This window comes from Erinaceus europaeus, chromosome 5 (assembly GCF_950295315.1).
Source record: "Erinaceus europaeus chromosome 5, mEriEur2.1, whole genome shotgun sequence".
NCBI classification, from domain to species: domain Eukaryota; kingdom Metazoa; phylum Chordata; class Mammalia; order Eulipotyphla; family Erinaceidae; genus Erinaceus; species Erinaceus europaeus.
Window position 1 is genome coordinate 1,933,084 of NC_080166.1, and position 21,254 is coordinate 1,954,337.

Below are 21,254 nucleotides of genomic sequence, written 5' to 3' on the forward strand. Positions count from 1 at the left end.
GGGGTCACAGCCCAGGAGGGTCCTCTGGTGCCAGACTGTGTGCGCACACAGATGCAGGCGGGGCACTGGCTCCAACCGGGGCCCCAGGCGGGTTAGTGCAGGTGCCCTGCTGAGGAGCGGCTCTGTGGACTCCCACGCCTGCTTCAATCTTCCTCACTAGCGAGGGCTTCAGCAGAGCCACACACAGTATGAGCTTCTGAAGGCGGGGAGATGCAGTAGGAGCAGCGTGCCAAACGCAAGCCTGAGGCCCGAGGCCCGGGTCTAACTCCTGGCACTACTGCAGGTCAAGAACTGAGCAGCGCTCTGCTATCTTGTCTATCTGTCTTTCTCCCTCTCTCACATGGAAACGGCTGTAAACTCTGGAAGGAAATTCTTCCTATGTAGTATGGGCTACTAAGTTCCAGCATTTGAAAGGAGGTATGTGAAACAAGCTGCATGTTGGTTTCTGTGTTTTGTTACTCTGAAATCATTTAAAGTCAGACCTACACTGCTGCTCGAGAGGTGAACACTCTCAGGCCTGCTGAAGTGCGCACCGGCAGGCAGACATCGTCACCGCCATGTGCTCAGCCCTGGAGAGCTGGAGTCGCGGCCCCAGGCGTGATGAAGTCACACCTCACACCTCCGAGGTCTGCACTCACAAGAAAACAAACACCTCAGCTGGGTGGGCAGGTAGGTGGGTGGGGTCCTGACAGAACTCTGGCGGTAGGGTGGTGAGGAATTACAAGCTAGTCGTAAGTTTACGGTCTCGCCCACTACTAGACCACTCATTAAAGTAGAGAGAGGATGAAGAGAAGAGAAACAAACACCTCAATCACCATTTCTTGAGGGTCTGGTAGAAAGCCTATGTTCTTACCTAACCGCATCTTATTAAGTATTTTAAGAGCTATTAATTTTTCCCTTATGGTAAGACTGTTCTTAAAGTATTTCTAAGTTGAACTAATATATATTACATGTTGGTGTTTTTTTTTCTTTTTTTCAAGAACAGCAGGTCATCACAGGAGTGTTAATGTTAGGCATAAGCTTTACTGAGCTCCCATACTCACAATCTCTTTTCCTTGGGAATATCAAAGGACGCAGCTGTATTCATTAGGGTCGGCAGACAGTGCAGATGGTGGCTGTGCGAGTGCGGAAGGATGGTGTTTGCCTGAAATGACGTAAACAGTCTGAGGCGCGTCATGGGACTTACTGTGGAAGATATTCTATGACACAAGCAAGCCACAAATATATTACCAAGACTCGTATGGTTTTCAGCATATGAAATTGACTAAGTATCTTAGCATTCAAAACGTGCTTGCTTATATTCTCTTTTGCCTACGTTCAACACGGAGGAAGGATAACAAGGATGCAATGTAGCAAATATAAAGACACATTACATGAATAAGACCAGTAGTTACATACATCCTTTACCGAAGCATTCAGTTACAATTTTCATTTACAACCACAATTATGAATGATCTAAAATAGCTGTTTCAGAACTCACAACTAGCTACAATGTGCATCAAAAATATTGTAAGGGGGCCAGGTGGTGGCACACCTGGTTGACTACGTACATTTCCACGCACAAGGACCTGGGTTCAAGCTATCGTCCCCCACCTGCCTGGGTAATGTTGCAGTGAAGCAGGTCTGCAGGTATCTATTGTTCTCTCTCCCTCTCTATCTCACCCTCCCCTCTCAATTTTTCTCTGTTCTATGAAATAAAACAAAGAAAGAAAAAAAAAAAGGCCACCAGGAGCAGTAGATTCCTTGTACAGACTATAACCCTGGTGGCCATAATTTATTATTTTTTTTTTATAAATGCTGAGTGAAACTTTTCAATTTACTTTGTATGTTTTAAAAAGTCACCTTTAAAAGCAAAAGCTGGGAGTCGGGCGGTAGCACAACGGGTTAAGTGGACGTGGTGTCTGTCTTCCCCTCCTCTCTCCATTTCTCTCTGTCCTATCCAACAATAACAACAACAATAACAATAACTACAACAAGAAGACAACTAGGGCAACAAAAGGGAGTAAATAAATAGGTAAATATTTAAAAAAAGAAAGAAAGGAAAAGCGACCTTTGTAATAGGTGCCTCATATTCCAACAAGATTTAAAACAAAATAATGTGTTAATCCTGCTTCCCAGTGAAGATCATTAACTATAAGTATCAAAAGATGTAAGAATGATAAATACCGGTCATATTAAAGATGACCAGCTTATATATTTCAAAGGGATTGTGAAATTGTAAGAGAGAAGAAAAAGGTAAAATTAATAATAGAAATTCCTTCATATTAAGTAGCTAACTTTGGGTATTCACATTCTTGTGGGAAATGCTGTCACAAGAATTAAAGTGATTTGTCTAGGGAGACGGCTCAGTGTGGCGACAGGGTTTATATACACGATGCCCCACGTCCAACCCTGCGCACCACACAGAGCAGAGTGGTGCTCTGGCCTCTCATATACATATATATATATAGTCTAAAAGTAAAAGTAAACATTCCTGAAAAACTAACGCCCCAGATGCTCACTCCTATAAGTCACTAATTTCACGAAACCATGAGCCTCTCCAAGCACAGGTATACGGAGAAGAACTCGTTGACTTTCCTCCTAGCTGAAGCAAGACCTAAAGTGTTGGAGTTTCTGGATTTTTAGGTAGAAAGTTCTTCTAGGGAGCCAGGTGGTAGTGCAGCAGGTTAAGCGCACGTGGTGCAAAGCGCAAGGACCGGCATAAGGATCCCGGTTCAAGCCCCTGGCTCCCCACCTGCAGGGGAGGCGCTTCACAGGCGGTGAAGCAGGTCTGCAGGTGTCTGTCTTTCTCTCCCCCTCTCTCCATTTCTCTCTGTCCTATCCAACAACAATGACATCAATAATAACTACAACAATAAAACAACAAGGGCAACAAAAGGGAATACATAAATAAAAATAAAAATAAAAACCCAAAGGTAAGTATTAAAAAAGCAATATTCCCACGAAATGTGTGTGTTGCGTTTTTATTTATTTGCTCCATGTCGAGAGGCAGCGTATGCACACAAGCGAGGCTTCCAGCTGTTCTGTGATAAGAAGGTGAATGGCCGCACTCACCATGTGCAAAAGCTCTCCGAGAAGAATGGTAGCTCTGACTGAGATGTGGTCATCACTGTTTGTTATCACTTCCACCAAACCCTTTGAAAATAGAAATACCACTGATGGATATATTATGTTGACTTTTTTTTTTTTCTATGAAAGAATTTGGTTAGAAAAAATGAAAGTGAGTCAAATATGCTTCAAGTCCCACCTCTAAAAGTCCATTGCGAATAAACGCAGAGAGCACCAGTGCCAAATAGTTATCCATGAGGTCCGGCCTGAAAGCAAACACAACACGGGAAGAATTTACTAACGATTCCTACATTAAATCATCAGGTGGAAACCCCACTACTAGTCCATCTGAGCCGTCTTCAGGTCTAGACTCTACCTGGATCTGGCACGATGGGGAAGAATTGTCTTTGCCTCAGCTGCTACAAAGCCATCTGTAAGCCTCCAGCTGTCCTGGAACCTGCCCGGATCTAAAATAGCAAAACCACAGTCAGAAGGGAACTAGTCACCACTGAGGCTGGCAAGTACATCTAGCGTTGTCTGCTTGTCCAGCTGTGACTGTTTAATACTGGCTTCAAAGAGTAATTCAAACAGCATACGGGAAAAGGCTCCTGATATCGTGCACGGACACGGCAGCCTCACTCAGCCAGCTCCCTATTAACCGGGTAGCGGGAGGGTCGGGCAATGCAGCAAGCAGCCAGTCAAGCTGCCCCATCTACTGCTCTCTCGGCTCATCTTTCTACTGGCTCCACTTCCTTGTGTGCAAAAGCTACAGGGACAGGGAAGAAACTGAGCCTTCTTAGACACAGAAAGCAGAGGTTCTATTTTCACATTAACTGTATGTAATGTAGCAGTAAGGAAAAAGGACCCTTAACAGTTTAGTCTAATTTCTCTCTTTTGAAGGACTCTGTTTCCATTAGTAAGTCATGCCCACATTGCAGCTGAAGGGAACGGTGTCACAGAGGCACAGCAGACAGAGGCACACGAGGCACACACCTACACTGAGCAGTGCTTCTATGAACTCCTCAGTCACGGCAGGCAGAGGAAGACGGAAAATGTCATAAAGCACTTCAAGCAAACCTCTCTGGAAGAGAAAAAAAGGACAGTATATTTTTCCATGTAAAATCATTGGTTTTTAAATCTTATTCACAGGGGGGAAATAATGAAGGCAGAACTAGAACTATTGTAGAAGCTGCCATGCCATGTCCTTCTGAGAAAAGGCATGACTGTTATGTCACCGCTATATACACAATTGAATCTCTTAAAGAGATTTCATCTTTAAATCTTTTATTTTATAAATATGAAAAATCAGATCTAAAACTTAGAAGTAAATTATTAACTCAATGCATAAAATAGCAACAGTTCCTAACAACAGTGTTTCAAAGGATCTGTACTAGACTTGGGGTGTGACTACTCAATACGGGGTTGCAGTGAGTCTGCTGGTGACCACGGAGGCTTCACCAACTGAACCAAGCGCATCAGAGTGAAAGGCAGAGGCAGAGTGGAGACGGGGAGGAGGAGCTACCGACCGCGGCAGCACAGCGGCCATCAGGCCGAGGCTGCAGGCATGACAGAGCCCGCATGGCCCGGGTGGGCGACCCAACCAGAACCAGGGACTTTCAGACAACTCGCTGGGGAGAGAGGAGGTCCCCGGGATAGTCAGTCGTGTTTGCAACTAGTTTTCTCCATTAAGCGCCAGTAAAGAACTGTCAGAATGACTTTGACCTACCCTTATTTCCATATTTGGTATGCAGAGCACTCCAATTAGAGACTGGATCCCAGAGTTTCCAGGTTTGCATAAGTTAATAATACCTAGTGAGCGAGCATAAAACAATTTTGTGATCACTGACTTGAATTTCAAAACTCATGCTTGTGATATACACACGATACGGAATCTGCAGTATCCCCAGCTAGATCACTCCCATGTTATCTGATGCTTGTGACATACACACACAATACAGAATCTACAGTATCCCCAGCTAGATCACTGCCCTCTGTTAGCTGACGCTTGTGATACACACACGATACAGAATCTGCAGTATCCCCAGCTAGATCACTCCCATGTTATCTGATGCTTGTGATATACACACACAATACAGAATCTACAGTATCCCCAGCTAGATCACTGCCCTGTGTTAGCTGACGCTTGTGATACACACACGATACAGAATCTGCAGTATCCCCAGCTAGATCACTCCCATGTTACCTGATGCTTTTGATATAAACACACGATACAGAATCTGCAGTATCCCCAGCTAGATCACTGCCCTGTGTTACCTGACGCTTGTGATACACACACGATACAGAATCTGCAGTATCCCCAGCTAGATCACTCCACTGTGTTAGCTGATGCTTGTGATATACACACACGATGCAGAATCTGCAGCTAGATCACTCCACTGTTTTATCTGGTTATCCTAAGTGATAGTATATTTCAAACATTCGAAGTTATTTGCATACTGATTAGACATAATCAATCATTTTATTATTTAATTCCTCTGTTGATGTTTCATACCCAGATAAATTCATAAATCTGATAGTCTTTTCCTTCAGTTTTGATGAGGGTATAAGGATATCACTTTAGCAAAAAAAAAAAAAAGGTTGGCATTGTTTGAAAATATCTGGGGGGGGGGCAGTGCAGTGTCCATGTGCCCAGTAAAGCTCACGGCTCCACGCACAGGGCCGGGGTTCAGGCCCCTGGTCCCCAAAGCTCAAAGCTCCACGCACAGGGCCGGGGTTCAGGCCCCTGGTCCCCGTAAAGCTCACAGCCCCACGCACAGGGCCGGGGTTCAGGCCCCTGGTCCCCGTAAAGCTCACAGCCCCACGCACAGGGCCGGGGTTCAGGCCCCTGGTCCCCGTAAAGCTCACAGCCCCACGCACAGGGCCGGGGTTCAGGCCCCTGGTCCCCGTGCAGGAAGCCTCACAAGCAGTGGGAAGTTCCGTGGTGTCCCCATCTCTCCTCTACTCCCCTGTCTTCTCAGTGTCTCTCTGTCTAACGGATGGATGGATACATGGATGGGTGGATGGAAGGAAGGAAAGACGGAAGGAAAGAAGGAAAGAAATAAAGACTACTGGGAGTATATACCACAGAGCCTTAGCAATAACCCTGGTGGCAATTAAAAAGACAATCTGCCCACAGGCAGAACTTAAGAAACAAGAACAGAAAGGGGAAACACAAAGCCTAACTTGGGCTCGCTTGGTGCGCTGCACGGGGAGGTGGGGCTTTGGAGGCCTAGTGTACACTGGCGGGAAGGACCTACATTGGGAGTGAAAGCGTTTTTGCAGACACCTGTCACAGTCAGATGAGAAATTTACCTTTTCTAATGAGTCAGTAACTGTATCGTAAACATTAACCCCCCATAAAAATGTGTGTGTGTGTATCTTTTAAAAAACACAAAAAGGGAGCCGGGCGGTAGCACAGCCGGCTAAGCGCACGTGGCGCAAAGCGCAAGGACCTGCGTAAGGATCCTGGTTCGAGCCCCCGGCTCCCCACCTGCAGGGGAGTCGCTTCCCAGGCGGCGAAGCAGGTCTGCAGGTGTCTGTCTTTCTCTCCCCCCCTGTCTTCTCCTCCTCTCTCCATTTCTCTCTGTCCTATCCAACAACAGCAGCAATAACAACAGCAACAATAACTACAACAACAATGAAAAACAACAAGGGCAACAAAAGGGCAAATAAATAAATAAATAGATACTTTTTTAAAATTTAGAAAAAAAATACTAAAGTCACTATTTTGACTGAAGAAAATTTTCTTTTTTTAGTTTTCAAGTCTATTGACTACACAGAAGTATATATGTAACCAAAGACTTCCAGCATGGATCAAAGTTTTAAGCAAAAGAACCAAGTCAAGCAAGTCAAACTATATTAAGAACTGTACCCCCCAACTAAATGCGGTCAAAGTAGAAGCACATGAAATGGTCATTACCATCAGTCACTGGGGAAGGGAAGTTCCCACGGAAGGCTACAGACCAGCAGGCTGGCAGCACAAGTGCTGACAAGACGCAGAGCTAGCGGCGCTCCCACACACGGCCAGTGGGCGCCTGAATAGTGCAAGGATGTCAAGGAAAAGCCCGGCAGCCTCTCAGGGCACTAAACGCGCGCCCGCGGTGTGATCAGGCAGTAGTTCCTTTTGGACTTTTGCCCAAGAGAAAAGAAAGCTCATGCTCACAAATAAACGTGTGCAAGACTGCGAACAGTCAATGCACTTAGTAAAGTAAAGGGCAGAGCCTAATCAGGTGTTCACGTAAATAAAAGAAGGACAGAACATGACGATGTGCGTTCACACAAAGGACCACTACTCAGCAGAACAGACGGGCAGGCGGGGGTGACAGAAACGACTATTGAGATCATGAAGCACGGAACCATCTTAGACAAAAGCATACATACACACGCCTGATTCCACTTAAGTTTCAGCAAAGGCAAAACTGTCTATGATGAAAATGAAAAGGACAGTGACTGGGTGCTAAGGGGACGTCATAGATGAACCAGGGAGGGGGCAGAAAAGCCTTGGTGTCGGTGGCAATGTTCCTGAAAAGTTTTAGAGTAGTTATTGAGCACTACGCAAAACTCCTGACATGGGAGACTCAAGATTCGAGCACATCCTACTGTAAGCATTACTAAAGAAAAGGGAAGAGGCAGACGCTCGCTAGGCCCAGGAGAAGCCACCGCACTCCACGTAACTGTGTGCAGGCTGCCACTCGGGAGCCGAGAGGAGAGGTGTCTGCGACCCGCAGCGCAGTGCGAGAAGGACGGACGCACCAGGACTCAGAGCGGCAGGCGGGCGGGTGAGCACACAGGCGGCACAGCAGGGCCCGGCGGGCGGGCGGGCGGGCGGGCGGAGCACGTGGCCGCGCACTGCACGGCTTTCCCGTGCGCCTCGCCTCATCACAGTGCCGGGAAGATTCTCGGATACTCCTAGCGTCCCACCGCTTCTAGCTAAGCACATACGTGGAGAGTCTGTTTTCTCTCCGCGGGCAGATTCCATTACAAATTTAAGTCTGACGGCTTGCTTCAACCATCCAAATGGCATTTCTTAAATTTTAATGGTTACGACCGAGACAAAGGTAAGGTTATTGCAGGTTATTCTCTGCACAAACAGGGAAAGCAAAGTACTGAGATTCACGGAGAAACTGTGCTGAAGATTTCGTGTGGCTACCGGTGGTTTGAATTTTAGATATATCACAGAAACAATGCTACAAATACTTTTAAAAGCTGTTCTAATTATCTAATTAAATAGCATCTAATATTTTAAAAAGTTGTTCTAATTATTTAGTAAAATGGGATCACAGATCTAAAAATTATCTAGGAAAATATTTCCGATGCAGACCGCTAAAATAGTATTTCTCTTCTTGTGTCTACAAAAGGTTGGAAGATTCCTAACCTTCTAAGTTCTTACTGATGAGTCAGATATAAAGATCCCAGTAAAAACTGAATTATAGTCAAAAGTATGTTAAGAGAAGCAGAGAAAGGTATCAGTAGAGATTAGAAATAAAGAAACAGGAATGCAGAATCTGGAAGTAGGAAGAACAAGGTAACAGCAACACTGGACTGGTGGTTGAAGCAGATTAAACTCATTTAACGGCAAGAAAGCTGAGGGGCTGGAGGGTGGTGAGGCCAGCAGAACTAAGTGAGGGTAAGCTCTGAAGCAAGGAGCTAGGTGTTAGGTTCTAAAGGAGAATGGCATATGGATAGAAGTTATTCAAATAAGTTTACAAAATGATGTGAAATGCTGGGTCCCAGGCTACTCTTGAGGTAGGAAATGCACCTCCGTCTCCTACAGCAGAGTATGCTAGCCAGAAAAGCCACCTGGTCTACCTGCCAGGGAGCAGACAGGGAAGCTTTTGCAAGCAACACTAAGTGCTGACTGAAAACTGATAAGCTTCGCCACTCACCAAGCTTTCCCCTGCAGGCGGGGTCTGGGGGCTTGAACCCGGGTCCTTGCACACTTAACATATATGCTCAACCAGGGGTGCCACCACCTGGCTCCCCTTCACTAACTTTTTACAGAGCACATTTGATTTCTTTTAATTACATTTCCATTAGCACAAGAGTCTAAATGAGTTGGAAATGGATTTTTTCATCACAGCCTCTAATAAACTCCAGGTCAGACTTTTAAATCTAGTCTAAGATGATAAACGTATTTTTTTGCTTTTTGTCTTGCTATGGCCTCACCATTCCAGGCTTTTTTTTTTAAAGAGGAGACAAGACAGACAGACAGACATGTAGAGAAAGAAGGCACCGCAGCACTAAAAATGTATACACTAAATAAACGTTGGTTACCTGTTCATATTTTAATAAGTCTGTGTAAATCAAGTGGTTCAAATAATCTCATATAAAGTAAAAGGTCACCAACTAGGCTGGATGCTGCAATAATTAACAAAACATAAGGATCTTCTCATTGGGTATGACAATAAACTGCAAAGAGTGACTCACCTGCCCAGGAGCGGAATGTGGCGATGATCCCCATTTTACTGGCTAGAAACCTCGCTTCTCTATCCTCTCTGTTGGGAGAAGGAAGCGTTGGGCAGATAAAAAGCCGCGTTAGAACAGTACTGCTTGGCATCAATTACCATCCGCGCACCTAACATGAGCTGCAGTGACGCGCTGAGATCAGATGTGCCTGGAAGCCGAGCCCCCAATCAGCAGTGCTGACCGCAACGCACAATTCCTGCCGCTGTCAAGTGGGCCACACACTCTGTTCTTCTCAGCACACACTGCCTTTCTCAGTGACACCTGGAGCTAAGCACGAGGGTCACGGTCCAAGCCCACGGGCTCCACCTGCAGGGGAGGCTTCTCGGGTGGTGAAGCAGTGCTGCAAATGTCTCTTACTCTCTCCTGCATCTCCCCGCTCCCCTCTCAATTTCTCTGTCTCTAGCCAACATAAATAAGTAATATTAATGAAGTAAAACATCCATAGAACCTTACAATAAAGTTTAAAAAAAGAGAGATACAACTAATGATCTTGGAGGTGGCCCAGTGGGAAAGGTACTGGATGCTCTATTGAGCAAAGGGCCCTGAGTTCAATCCCTGACATCGCACCATTCCTGGAGTGCTCTCCACGTTGTCCACGGAGCTGTACGCCCAGTTCTCGTACTAGCTGGCATGGCGATTTTAATGACACTGCGCTCATTGCTTAGGCCACTTCAGCCACCTGTCCTCACAGCACACTGCCACCTTTTCTGCCCTAACAAAGAGATCCCGGACAGAACAAAGAAAAGGGGGCAGCAGTCTACAGCAGAGAGAAGCAGCAAGAGGCACACGCACACCAAAATAACCTTAGATTCAGTGAGAATGACAGCCAGGCACCAGTGCACCGGTGTGAGAGGGCAACTGCCAGACTAAGTCTTCAGTGCTCCTTGTCCCAGCACTCGTCCTGCTCCCTGACCTTGCGTAATAAACCCATGTTAGAGCCACTTGGCACACCCAGAAATGCAATGAAAGTAAAGCTCCAAACAGGCAAGGAAGCACTTTGGTGGGATGTACTCTCCAACTCTAAAACATCTGCATCCACGTCTTTCACTTCCTGGAAGAAAAAATATGAAAACGTTCCCCCAGCCATCCACTATTTCACCGTGATTCCTGGATTCCACCAACAGGCTAGCAACACGCGGACTGTGACTGCACGTGTAAGTTATCTCCAAAGCTGAGAAGACCTAAAGACAGAGGAAGGCCTCATCTCGCCGCCGGAGAACTTCCTTAACTGGCGGTAGTGGGGAAGCCAGAGAGATTCAAAGAATTTGAAGAATTCTGTGTTGGGAAGTGGGGGAAGAGCCATGTGCTAAGGCAACAGTGTCCTCTAGAAGCTGACAGCAGCTACGGGACAGGGAGCTCGGTGACAGCAAGGATGAAAGTTCTCAGAAGAGTTGGAAAGGGATCTTTTCATCACAGCCTCTACATAAATTCCAGATTCGACTTTTAATCTAGTATGAGATGATAATTTTTTTTTCTTTATCTTGCTATGGCCTCACCATTCCAGGCTGACCTTTGTTTAGAGGGGAGAGACAGACAGACAGACAGACATGTAGGGAAAGAAAGCACCGCAGTATTAAAGCTTCCTCCAAGCGCGCAGCCACAGGAACTGCACGCGTCTCCAGAGCAGAGAGAACAGCTGAGTGTCACACTCAGGCAAGAAGCAAACTGAGGAGCCCCTACTCATCCTTGACCAGCAAGAAATAAGATGTGCGAGCCTCAAACAGTAGACATCTATTTCCACTTCTTAGCTCATGCTGTAAGTGAGGGTATGATGTGTAAGAATGATGGACCCAATCAAAGCTATAAAACCACTGTTCTTGATTCGGGAGTTAAGACACAACCTTCTAAAACTTACTTGAGGAAGCCCAAATATATAAGCTCTACCAAAATAAGTGTCTTTGCAATCGCACAGTACTACCGGGCCAACACCGCACCGCACCGCACTGGACATCTGCTGGGATTATGTCCCCTGCCAAATCGTCAGTGAGCAATTCGACCCCTGAATCACCGAGTGTAATGCCATCACAGAATGCCCAGGGAGGGCTGGGCGGTGGCGCACCCAGTGACGAGCACAGACTACCATGCACAAAGAGCCATTTCAAGGCCCCAGGTCCCACCTGCAGGGAGGAGGCTCCACACGCAGTGAAGAGGGCCTCGGTGCCTCTCTGGCTCTAGCCTTCTCCCCTCTCAACTTCTCTCTGTCCTAGCAAACCGAATATTTTTTAAAAGACAAACTGAAAAATCATTTCAAAAGCAAGCCTAACAAGCATGTGCTTTTTCCTCCAAGAGACTGAAATCATTCCGCCCGACCTCTTACGAACAGCCTGCACTCAAGTGCTTTGACTCTCTACAGAATGCACTGTTCAACTTACTCAAAGCCCTAAGGCACTGCTTCCCATCACCTTCCATTTCACTCGTTCAGTTCAGTCTTTCAATACTAGATGCTTAAGATAATCACAACTGAAAATGATTTAAGATCTAGGTCTCTACTGCAGCAGCTGAATCTACATTCAAAAAAAAAAAATTACCAAGGGGCCAGGTGGCACACAGGTTACAACGCATAAGGACCCGGGTTCAAGCCCCCAGTTCCCACCTGCAGGGGGAAAGCTTTGCAAGTGGTGAAGCCGGGCTGCACATGTCTCTGTCTCTCTCTCTCTCCCCTTCCTTTCAGTTGCTGGCTGTCTTTATGTAATATATATATATATATATATATGAATTGCAATCCTTTAAATTTCCCAAAATTTACTCTTAACTCTTAAACCACATATATAAACACGAGAATAGGAAACATCTCTGTGAAAGAGGAAACTTCCTGATTAAATGAACACTTCTCTGCCTTGAGTACCACCCAGGTTGTCTTACACAGTGAAGGGGCAGAGGGTACTTACTTGAGCTGTCCTTCAGCGGTGTCTGGGCTGTGTCTGTAGTGGAAATCAGTATAGGGTGCTAAAATTCTCTAGTTAAACAAAAAAAGGCAAAGAAAGAAGAAACACTATTATACAATGCATTCCTCCTGTACGTGCCCCAATTAACTCCAGTCCCCTGTACTTGTACTGGGTCCGCATTCTGAGAGCTGTATTTCTTCCAACTCATCAAAGGATGTTTGAATGCCACAGAATTTCTGAACTTTCGAAAGATCACTTCAGCTCAAGGCCCTCAGGAAACCAAGGGCAGAGCAGGCCAGCCTCCGCAAGGCTCTTTCGCTTACACTCTATGGCCCCTGCGCCGCCATAACTCTCTCAAACCCCGCTTCCTCCTGGACATGCTTCACATGGCTTTATTTATAAATTCTCCTTTTGTAGCTGATAAAGAGAGCCTCGATGCTTTCACAGGCTTATCCTTCAGACATGTATTTTTAAAATTATTCGTCTTTTCCATAGCAGATGTTATGAACTAGTTTCTGCTACTTGAGTTTCAAAATGCTGCTTCTTGGTTTACGATTTTAAAAGTGCAGTTAACTTTTAACCCTCAGTGACCATCTATCTCACCAGCATATGAAGTCCTTGTTTCCCCATGAAATAAAAAATATATCCCATGCAGGAAGGGTGCATCGAAAGCTGCATTTTTAATCAGGAGAGCACATGGACTAACTGCACAGGCAGTGACGATGTGAATAGGCCCTTTGGTAGAAAATAAAATCAAAGGACTGATTTAGAATGAAAAATATGAAAATATGACTAATAGGAATAAAGTCAAGTTTCAATTCTCAGTTGACTGATGATCAATAAAAATCAATAGATCGGTGACGATCAATAGAAGGTCATGAAGAATGAGCATCTGCCATTTACTAAGTGCCAGGGGCAGTGAAACTAAGCCCAGAATATATGGGAGGCGCCTGGAAGGCTGCCCCCTGGAGTCCCGTCATGGGCTTTGCAGGAGTGCTCCTGGCTGCTTGCTGCTTCTGCTGTGGCGACCACCACCCACTGCTCATAATAACCCTTTGAGGTGCAAACATGAACTTCATGTTATCAAGGAACAATAGACAAGAGTTTAATCACTTACATAAAGTGATAAAGTTAGCAGGACATAAAGGCTTTGCAACTCCATTACAGAATTATACTGAAGGCAAAGATAAATGTGCGTTCATACACACGGTGCAAAGAAGTATATAACCTTTCATTCTAATAGTCCCCCAGTCTTAGACAGACAGATTCCGGGCCAGGTGGTGGCAGCCTGGTCAAGTGCACATGTTACAGAGTACAAGGACCCAGGTTCTAGCCTCCAGCACCCGCCTACAGGAGGGCTCACAAACAATGCTACAGGTATCTCTCTTTCTCTATCTCCCCTTGCCCCCTCAATGTCTCTCTATCCAACCAAATAATAAAGAAATGTAAATTTTAAAAAAGATAGTGTTCATACTTGGTGATGAAGGAACTTGCACAGAAAACACCATAAAATACTCTCATACAAAAATCATATTCCCACTGAATTTTCGTAATTTTTACACTTGTTAAGGAATATAGTATGCTTAAATCTGTTAATGATATAGGCTGATGTCGGTTTTATCATCTCAAATATTTCTAGCAGCCCTATTATAATAGAAAAGTGCTATATGATGGTCTAGAAAGGCAACGTAGGAGCCATCACGTATCCATGTAGCATCGATATAGCGTTGATACAAACCCTTGACTTACTCTGTGGTGTCTACAAGAGAAGACAGTGTATCCGATACATTCTGACAGTGTGTGATGACAGAATACCAAACTGAAACACACTTTCTTATATAAATAGTGTAGTACAGCCTTACTTTACACTGACTGGAAAAACCAGAGAAGTTATTTTTTTAAGCTATAATGCTGTAGAAAGAAAGATGTACATTTTATTTCTGTGGCCTCAGGTGCTGACCACGTGCTTCCAAGCTCAGAGTGAAGGCGAAACGGCTTGCGGACTAGTGCGCTCACTGAGCCCAGAGCCATTCACAAACAACGCGCTCTCATTCAAGGCTGCAGGTCTTAAAGAAAGGTCTATGACCTCACTGTGCTCTGATATGCTCAGAAAACTTGTCATTGCTAAAAAAAAAAAAAAAAAAAAGTTCACTCTACACATTCACAAAATCACCTGGAAATTATTTTTAAATTCCTTTCCAACAGAATGAGTGACGATACTACTGGGAGTAAAGCCAAGTCTGGTAATTCTGGCTTGTTAATGAACGCTGTGCCGCATCTATAAAGTTTACAAATTCAAAATAAGAGGACGTAGTTAAAGTCGTTTTCTGAAAAGAATATTTCAGTCCCTACCTCTAATTCTACATCAGCTCGCACATACTGCCGAGTCTTTGGGTGATTAAGGAGGTGCAGGATCGTAGTAATGAGGGCCTCGTTTATGCGACTTAACTGGCAGTCAATCACATTTTTCAAGATGGTGTTTAGTCCACCTCGCAGGGCCACCACCTCTGGATTCTGAAGTGCTAAAATGAAAAAGAAACACTAAATATACAGTTAGGGTAATCATCAGAAATATAGGCTATTAATGTAACTCTTAATTTTGTTCTGCCTTGGAAAACTTTCTAATAACAAGGGCATATAGATAAATGGATTCTTTCTAAGAGTTTCTGACTGTAACTCCCAAAGCATAAATGATTCTTTTTCCTATTAATCACAAAGAATTCCTTTACACAGTTGAAATAGTAGCTCTTTATCTGTTTTTGAATAATGTGATTTTGCATTTATCTGAAGTTCTTAAGATTAGATTTTAAGCTCAGAAACCCCTTCCTTAGTCTGAAGTCTGAAGATCAAGCATTTATATGCATGCTTGCACACGTCTGTGTTTTAAGTGAGTGCATGATTAGCATTTCAGTTTCTTATGTTGGTAAACTGGCCAGTTAATACAATAAACTCAATTTTCAAATGTTTAATCAACTATCACTGCATTCTTTTCAACTTTGTCCTCTTGATGTATGATGTATTAAGGGTCTGCAAGTCTTTATTCTTTCTTATTTCTCCACCTCTTCACAGCCTGGTTTAATACTTTATTTAAATACATGAAACATTACTCTCCCCACAGCCATTTATATTATTTCAAATGTCGAGTTTGCCTCTTTTCGCTCTTTCAGCTGCATTTGAGAACTCAGAATGCTTTCCCATGTTTACTAAACTGAGGCATAATTAACATAGATAATGCACTAATCTTAGTGGTTTACAGCTGAATAAATGCTGAACAAAGGTAGAGACCTTTGTAATTAAGTCTCCTCATCAGGGGATAGGAATCCCAGCATTGTCAGAAGCTCTGAGAACACCTTCTCATCCCTCTCCACCACCCAGTTCATTTACAGGAAGACACCACACCTGCAGGGGAAAACTTTCTATGTGTTGGTGAAGCAGGGCTGCATGTGTCTCCCTGTCTCTAGCCCTCCCTATCTCCCCTTTCCCTCTCACTTTCTGGCCGTCTCTTTCTAATATATAAATAAAGATAATTTTTTAAAAATCAGAAAGGAAAAAGCCACCACAGAAAGCAATGGAGTGCCTACTGTTCTCGGCTCTAGACACAGGTAGGAGTTGCACAATCAGGCAAATTCACAAGTACCCTGAACACACACACAACTCGTACACATCTTACTACCCTACTTTCAATAAGGCATTCTATTTTGAAAATAGATTCAATTCCTTCTATTATACTTCCCATTACTGCCCAACAAAAATCAATCAACTGCATGTTCACCGCACTGAATTATTTAAGTTCCATTTTCTAGCTAATTCGACTTTCTCGATATACTATCTACAATGCAATAAAGACTTCTTTCCTATATGTCAACTTCATTTACAACTGGTCTTACTAATGCTACTAAGGATTTCTAGAAGAATGACGACTAAGAGGTAAAAGGCTGTTACTTAGAGACCTACCTGCAAAAGTAAGTATTGCTCTGAGACACTTAGAATGCTAGCAAAGTGCCCTTCTTATTTTAGTTTCTGTCACCGTGTGTACAGATGCAGGGCTGTGCGCACACATATACGTGTCTGATGCTGCTTCCAGGGCTTTAGAGCTTCCCATCTTTGACCGTCTGCAGCAGTTTACCCTCTCTGTGGGTTTCCTGCTCAGACATGGTTGTGAGGAGAGCTGCTGCAGCCCAGGGAGCAGGCACAGTCTCTGAGCTGCTCCACCAGGCACTGCTCTGCTTCTCACCTGCTTCCCCTCGCCCTTAGTAAGTTCATACGCAAATTTCTAAAAAATCAACTACTAAAAGCAGTCATTTTCATCAAGTACTTCTGTAGTGTCTTCTATTTTTTCTAAAACCTCATTTATGTCAATAAGGTTTTAAATACATCATAAAATGGTTATAACTGGGAAGTTATACTTTCATCCTGGTCTCCATAGTAATCTTGTCTCTCTGACTTTTGCATTTTTCAAACAATCGTGTGCGTCATATGTAATATCACTATTTCCTTCTTGCAATTAACACATGAGGTTGAATTTGTTCTCTGACATCAATTTCGCTGTTGCTCTCCCTGCATAAGTTTCCTTTTTATTCTATCTCTTGGACTCACTCCCTTAATTTTATTATCTTTTGCTTAATTGTAAGAGCATTTTGTGATAAGAAGTGAGCTCTGAAAATAGTGTTCTAGGCATCCCAAACACTGGCATGTGGTCCAGTTTCTATTATATCCAATTTTCCTTCATCAACTTTCTGGCTTTGTCTTCAAATTGACATAACTGTGCGTGCAATTTAAAACCCTCAACAGCAGTCTGGTTCACATTCTGTTTAACGTTTTGCTACCTATTTGTTTTTATCAAGAGTGAATAAAAGCTATTTTTTTTTCTTACTTTCGGCAGGAAAAAATATCTTGTCATATAAAACTACATTTTTGGGGGTACTAAGTCAAGTTAAAATTTAAGTATGTTCAATGGTCCTGTATTTCTTTGAGATTTTGCACTGGTGCAAATCATCCAAGTGAATCATTTCTCTATAATGTCTGTTCTCTTCATTTCTGCTGGGTCTCGGCATCTCACCGCTTTCTGTCTCCTTATCATGATTTACTAGCTGCTGGAATCCTACTTTGCTTGGATAATTCCAAAGTCCCTTTCCTTTCAATAATTGAACATTCATCCATATTTCTGCTACATATCACTCTTCCACCTTTTGCAGTTAGGTTTGTTTCATTATGAAAGCTATTTTCAGCCCACATCAAGAGTGTGCTTAACTATGTATGAGGTCCAGACTTTCTTCTACTTACTAGAATTTGAACAATTTCTGTAGTGTGTATTTTAACATCACTTTTACAGTTATTAAATAATAAATTCTTTATTTCCCTATCAAGAATATTCTTTGTCACTACAACAACAATGAAAAACAACAAGGGCAACAAAAGGGAAAAGAAATAAATGAATAAATATAAAAAAAGAAAAATTTATAAAAAAGAATATTCTTTGTCATCTCAGTAAAAATAAGTAAATCCATGCATCAGCGATACTGTGGGGTTTTATCAATTAGCTCACAAACATTCCATGTTTATTGTTTGAAGACAACTCTGACCTAGTTCACAGATAATAGCAATACATGCTCGGACCATTCTGTCTCTTTCTTGAAGTCCATCATTCCCAACTGCTATCAGAGAGTTGGCCACAGAGCTAGGGAACAAGGAAGCATTCACAGTGATCATCTGTAACAGGAGAAATCAGAGAGAAAAGCCGTTCACTTCATGATACATGTGTGAAGCAATTTGTAATAAGCTACAGTATTTGTCACCTTAGAATTTTTTTTAATTCAGTCATCAATTCTAATTTTCTTCTTCACATGGACATTACAATGGACTATATCACTAATAATGCAGAAAATGTTAACAACTGTCACAAAGAAAAGTGTTAGCTAAAACCTGGAAGCACTACAACAATGAAACAAGGGCAACAAAAGGGAATAAACAAATAAATATAAAAAAAAACCTGGAAGCAACCCAGGTGTCCAACAACAGATGAGTGGCTGAGTAAGTTCTGGTCTATATACACAATGGAATACTACTCAGCTATGAAAAATGGTGATTGCACCTTCTTCACCCCATCTTGGAATGGAGCTTGAAGAAATCATGTCACGTGAGCTAAGTCAGAAACAGAAGGATGCATATGGGATGATCTCACTCATAGACAGAAGTTGAAAAACAAGATCAGAAAGGACAACACTGAGCAGAACTGGGACTAGAGCTGGTGTAAACCACTCTGGTGGGGGTGGGGGCCTCATGTTCTGGAACAGGATGGCAGAGGGCCTAGTGGGGGTGAATCGTTAACACGGAAACGGGACTGTTATGCGTGTACACACTGTTGTATTTTACTGTCGACTGTAAACCATTCATCCTCCAATAAAGAAATTAAAAAAGGAAAAAAGGGTTGGCTCTGCCCCCCGGCAGCCCACTACAAATTAGCTGCTGAAAAAGCTGGAACGTCTCTGAGACTCTAAGCTCAGCTGCAGCAAAAGCATCTCCGACCATTACTGAGCACCTCCGCGGCCCAGCATCACAGCAGCCAGCACAGCACAGGACAGCACAGCACAGCACAGCACAACATAGCACAGACAACACAGACAGCACAGCACAGACAGCACAGCACAGACAGCACAGCACAGCACAGACAGCACAGCACAGCCCAGCACAGCCCAGCACAGACAGCACAGCACAGACAGCACAGCACAGACAGCACAGCACAGACAGCACAGCAGAGACAGCACAGCAGACAGCACAGCACAGACAGCACAGCAGACAGCACAGCACAGACAGCACAGACAGCACAGACAGCACAACACAGACAGCACAGCACAGACAGCACAGCACAGACAGCACAACACAGACAGCACAGCACAGACAGCACAGCACAGCAGACAGCACAGCACAGACAGCACAGACAGCACAACACAGACAGCACAGCACAGACAGCACAGACAGCACAGCACAGCACAGCACAGCACAGCACAGACAGCACAGACAGCACAGCAGACAGCACAGCAGCCAGCACAGCAGCCAGCACAGCAGCCAGCGCTTTGGTCCCAGATCAGTTCCTGGACTGATAAACTACAGCAGAAGACCGGTGGTGGGGGAGGGGGGTAGCAGAACCCAGTCCTCCTCGGGGTCAGAAAGTGCTCGGTTCTTACGACATCAGCTCATCACTGACTATCAAACCGTCACTGGGCTTCTAAGCAAATCTCCCAACAGCAGAGCGCATTAACAAGTGCAGAAAGGAGACGGCCTCCAGGACTGGAGACCTGTGCTCACAGCCAGACCTGCCGTCGGCAAGCCCATCTTCACTGGAGGAGTCTCTTCGTGTAGGAGTAAGGAGCTATCTGACCAGGTGACTGGAAGGGCTTAGGAAAAAATTCTATGCAAGGGATTTCAAGTGTCCTGCTCTAGACAAGACAAAACAAAGATCTATAAATGAAAATTTGAAAAATGTCATCACTTTTCTTCTTCAAAAAAATCTACACAAAGAAATTGACTATTATCCATGGGAATGTGTGCAAAGAAGGTCTCAAAGCCCGTGCACGGAGACTCTCATCAGTAACAGACGCATAGCCCACGGGAGAAAGCTCACAGAACGCGCTCTACTGAAGTGACCCAGCTGTCGGGGAGCAGGTGCTCAGGGAGCCAGGTCCAGGCCCCAGCCACATCTGCAGGGCGCTTCACAAGCAGTGAAGCGGGTCTGTCTCTGTCTGCCGTTCCTTTTACTGCCACCAAGGTTATCGCTGGGGCTCAATGCTGCAGGACAAATCCACAACTCCCAGAGGCTTTTCTTTCTTTCTTTCTTTCTTTCTTTCTTTCTTTCTTTCTTTCTTTCTTTCTTTCTTTCTCTTTCTACACAGGACAGAAATAAACTGAGAGGGGGAGGAGATAGGGAGAGACAAAGAGAGACACCTGCAGAAGTCTCCCCCCTGCTGGTGGGGAGTGGAGGCTCAAATTTGGGCTCATGAACATGGTAACAGAATATGAAATTTCATCCTATATAGTGGCCTGAACTCTCCATTCAAAGTCCCTATGGATTATATCCAAATCCATCTTCAAAACAGCTTAACTCAGCTATTTGTGGCCTCGCTTAACAGCCCCAACTATAAGCATTCAACCAGGAAGGCGGGGGCAAGGAATTCTCCATCACAGCAACCGTTTCATTCACATGCCGAGCAGAATATGTATATTCTATACAATAAGCACTGTATAAAAACAATGCCCTGGTTACGTTCAATCACACAAGGTACACAAAATAACGATGCTTACTTTGAAATTTCACAGCTCTATTTAAATCACATATACTTAACAAGTTCATTAAGTTTATGAGTCGTTAAATTTCAGTACAGTTCACAAAGCAGTGTAAATCTCAAAGCATATCAACGTGAGCGTGAAGACTGTGCGTGTGCCGCCGCCAGGCTCGCTGAGCATACCTTTCGCACTAATCGGAGAGCCTGTGTCCTCTCGACCTCGTTGCTCTGCTGTATGTCAATGCACCTAAGTAACAGGCAAAAACTGAATTACTGATAAAAATATTATCAAAGACACTCTTGTATCATATCACCAGATCAGAACAATCTTCACAATGTTAACATGTACTTTAAAATTTAACACGTTATTTCAGTATCAATGGACAGTTTCCTAGAGATTTACTATAACATTTCAAGTTATTTCATTTAAGACTCCATGAGAGAATACAAATAAATAATTTAAAGGACTATGTAGGCATAAACACACAGAAATAAGCATAGTAAAATAACAAATTCAGAAAAATTCACCAAACTGATAAAATTCAAATGTTTCATAGAAAGTAAGGGAAATTACTCC

General features: G+C 43.9%; 1 protein-coding gene across 5 annotated transcripts in view; it reads right to left on the reverse strand.

The window, feature by feature from the left end:
* Positions 1 to 21,254, reverse strand: part of RICTOR (RPTOR independent companion of MTOR complex 2) — an 85,729-nt gene that overhangs the window by 33,991 nt on the left and 30,484 nt on the right. The window contains exons 6-16 of one of the 5 annotated variants that reach the window (XM_060190976.1): positions 20,861 to 20,924; positions 17,981 to 18,107; positions 14,751 to 14,920; positions 12,402 to 12,469; positions 9,475 to 9,542; positions 4,775 to 4,857; positions 4,042 to 4,129; positions 3,425 to 3,515; positions 3,248 to 3,314; positions 3,055 to 3,135; positions 1,044 to 1,144 (exon numbers count right to left, since the gene is read on the reverse strand). In XM_060190976.1, the coding sequence (XP_060046959.1) occupies positions 1,044 to 1,144; positions 3,055 to 3,135; positions 3,248 to 3,314; positions 3,425 to 3,515; positions 4,042 to 4,129; positions 4,775 to 4,857; positions 9,475 to 9,542; positions 12,402 to 12,469; positions 14,751 to 14,920; positions 17,981 to 18,107; positions 20,861 to 20,924 (1,008 nt within the window). Of the gene's footprint in view, positions 1 to 1,043; positions 1,145 to 3,054; positions 3,136 to 3,247; positions 3,315 to 3,424; positions 3,516 to 4,041; positions 4,130 to 4,774; positions 4,858 to 9,474; positions 9,543 to 12,401; positions 12,470 to 14,750; positions 14,921 to 17,980; positions 18,108 to 20,860; positions 20,943 to 21,254 lie in introns of those variants that run through there. The other 4 variants (XM_060190975.1, XM_060190978.1, XM_060190977.1 and 1 more) reach the window with 4 other exon arrangements.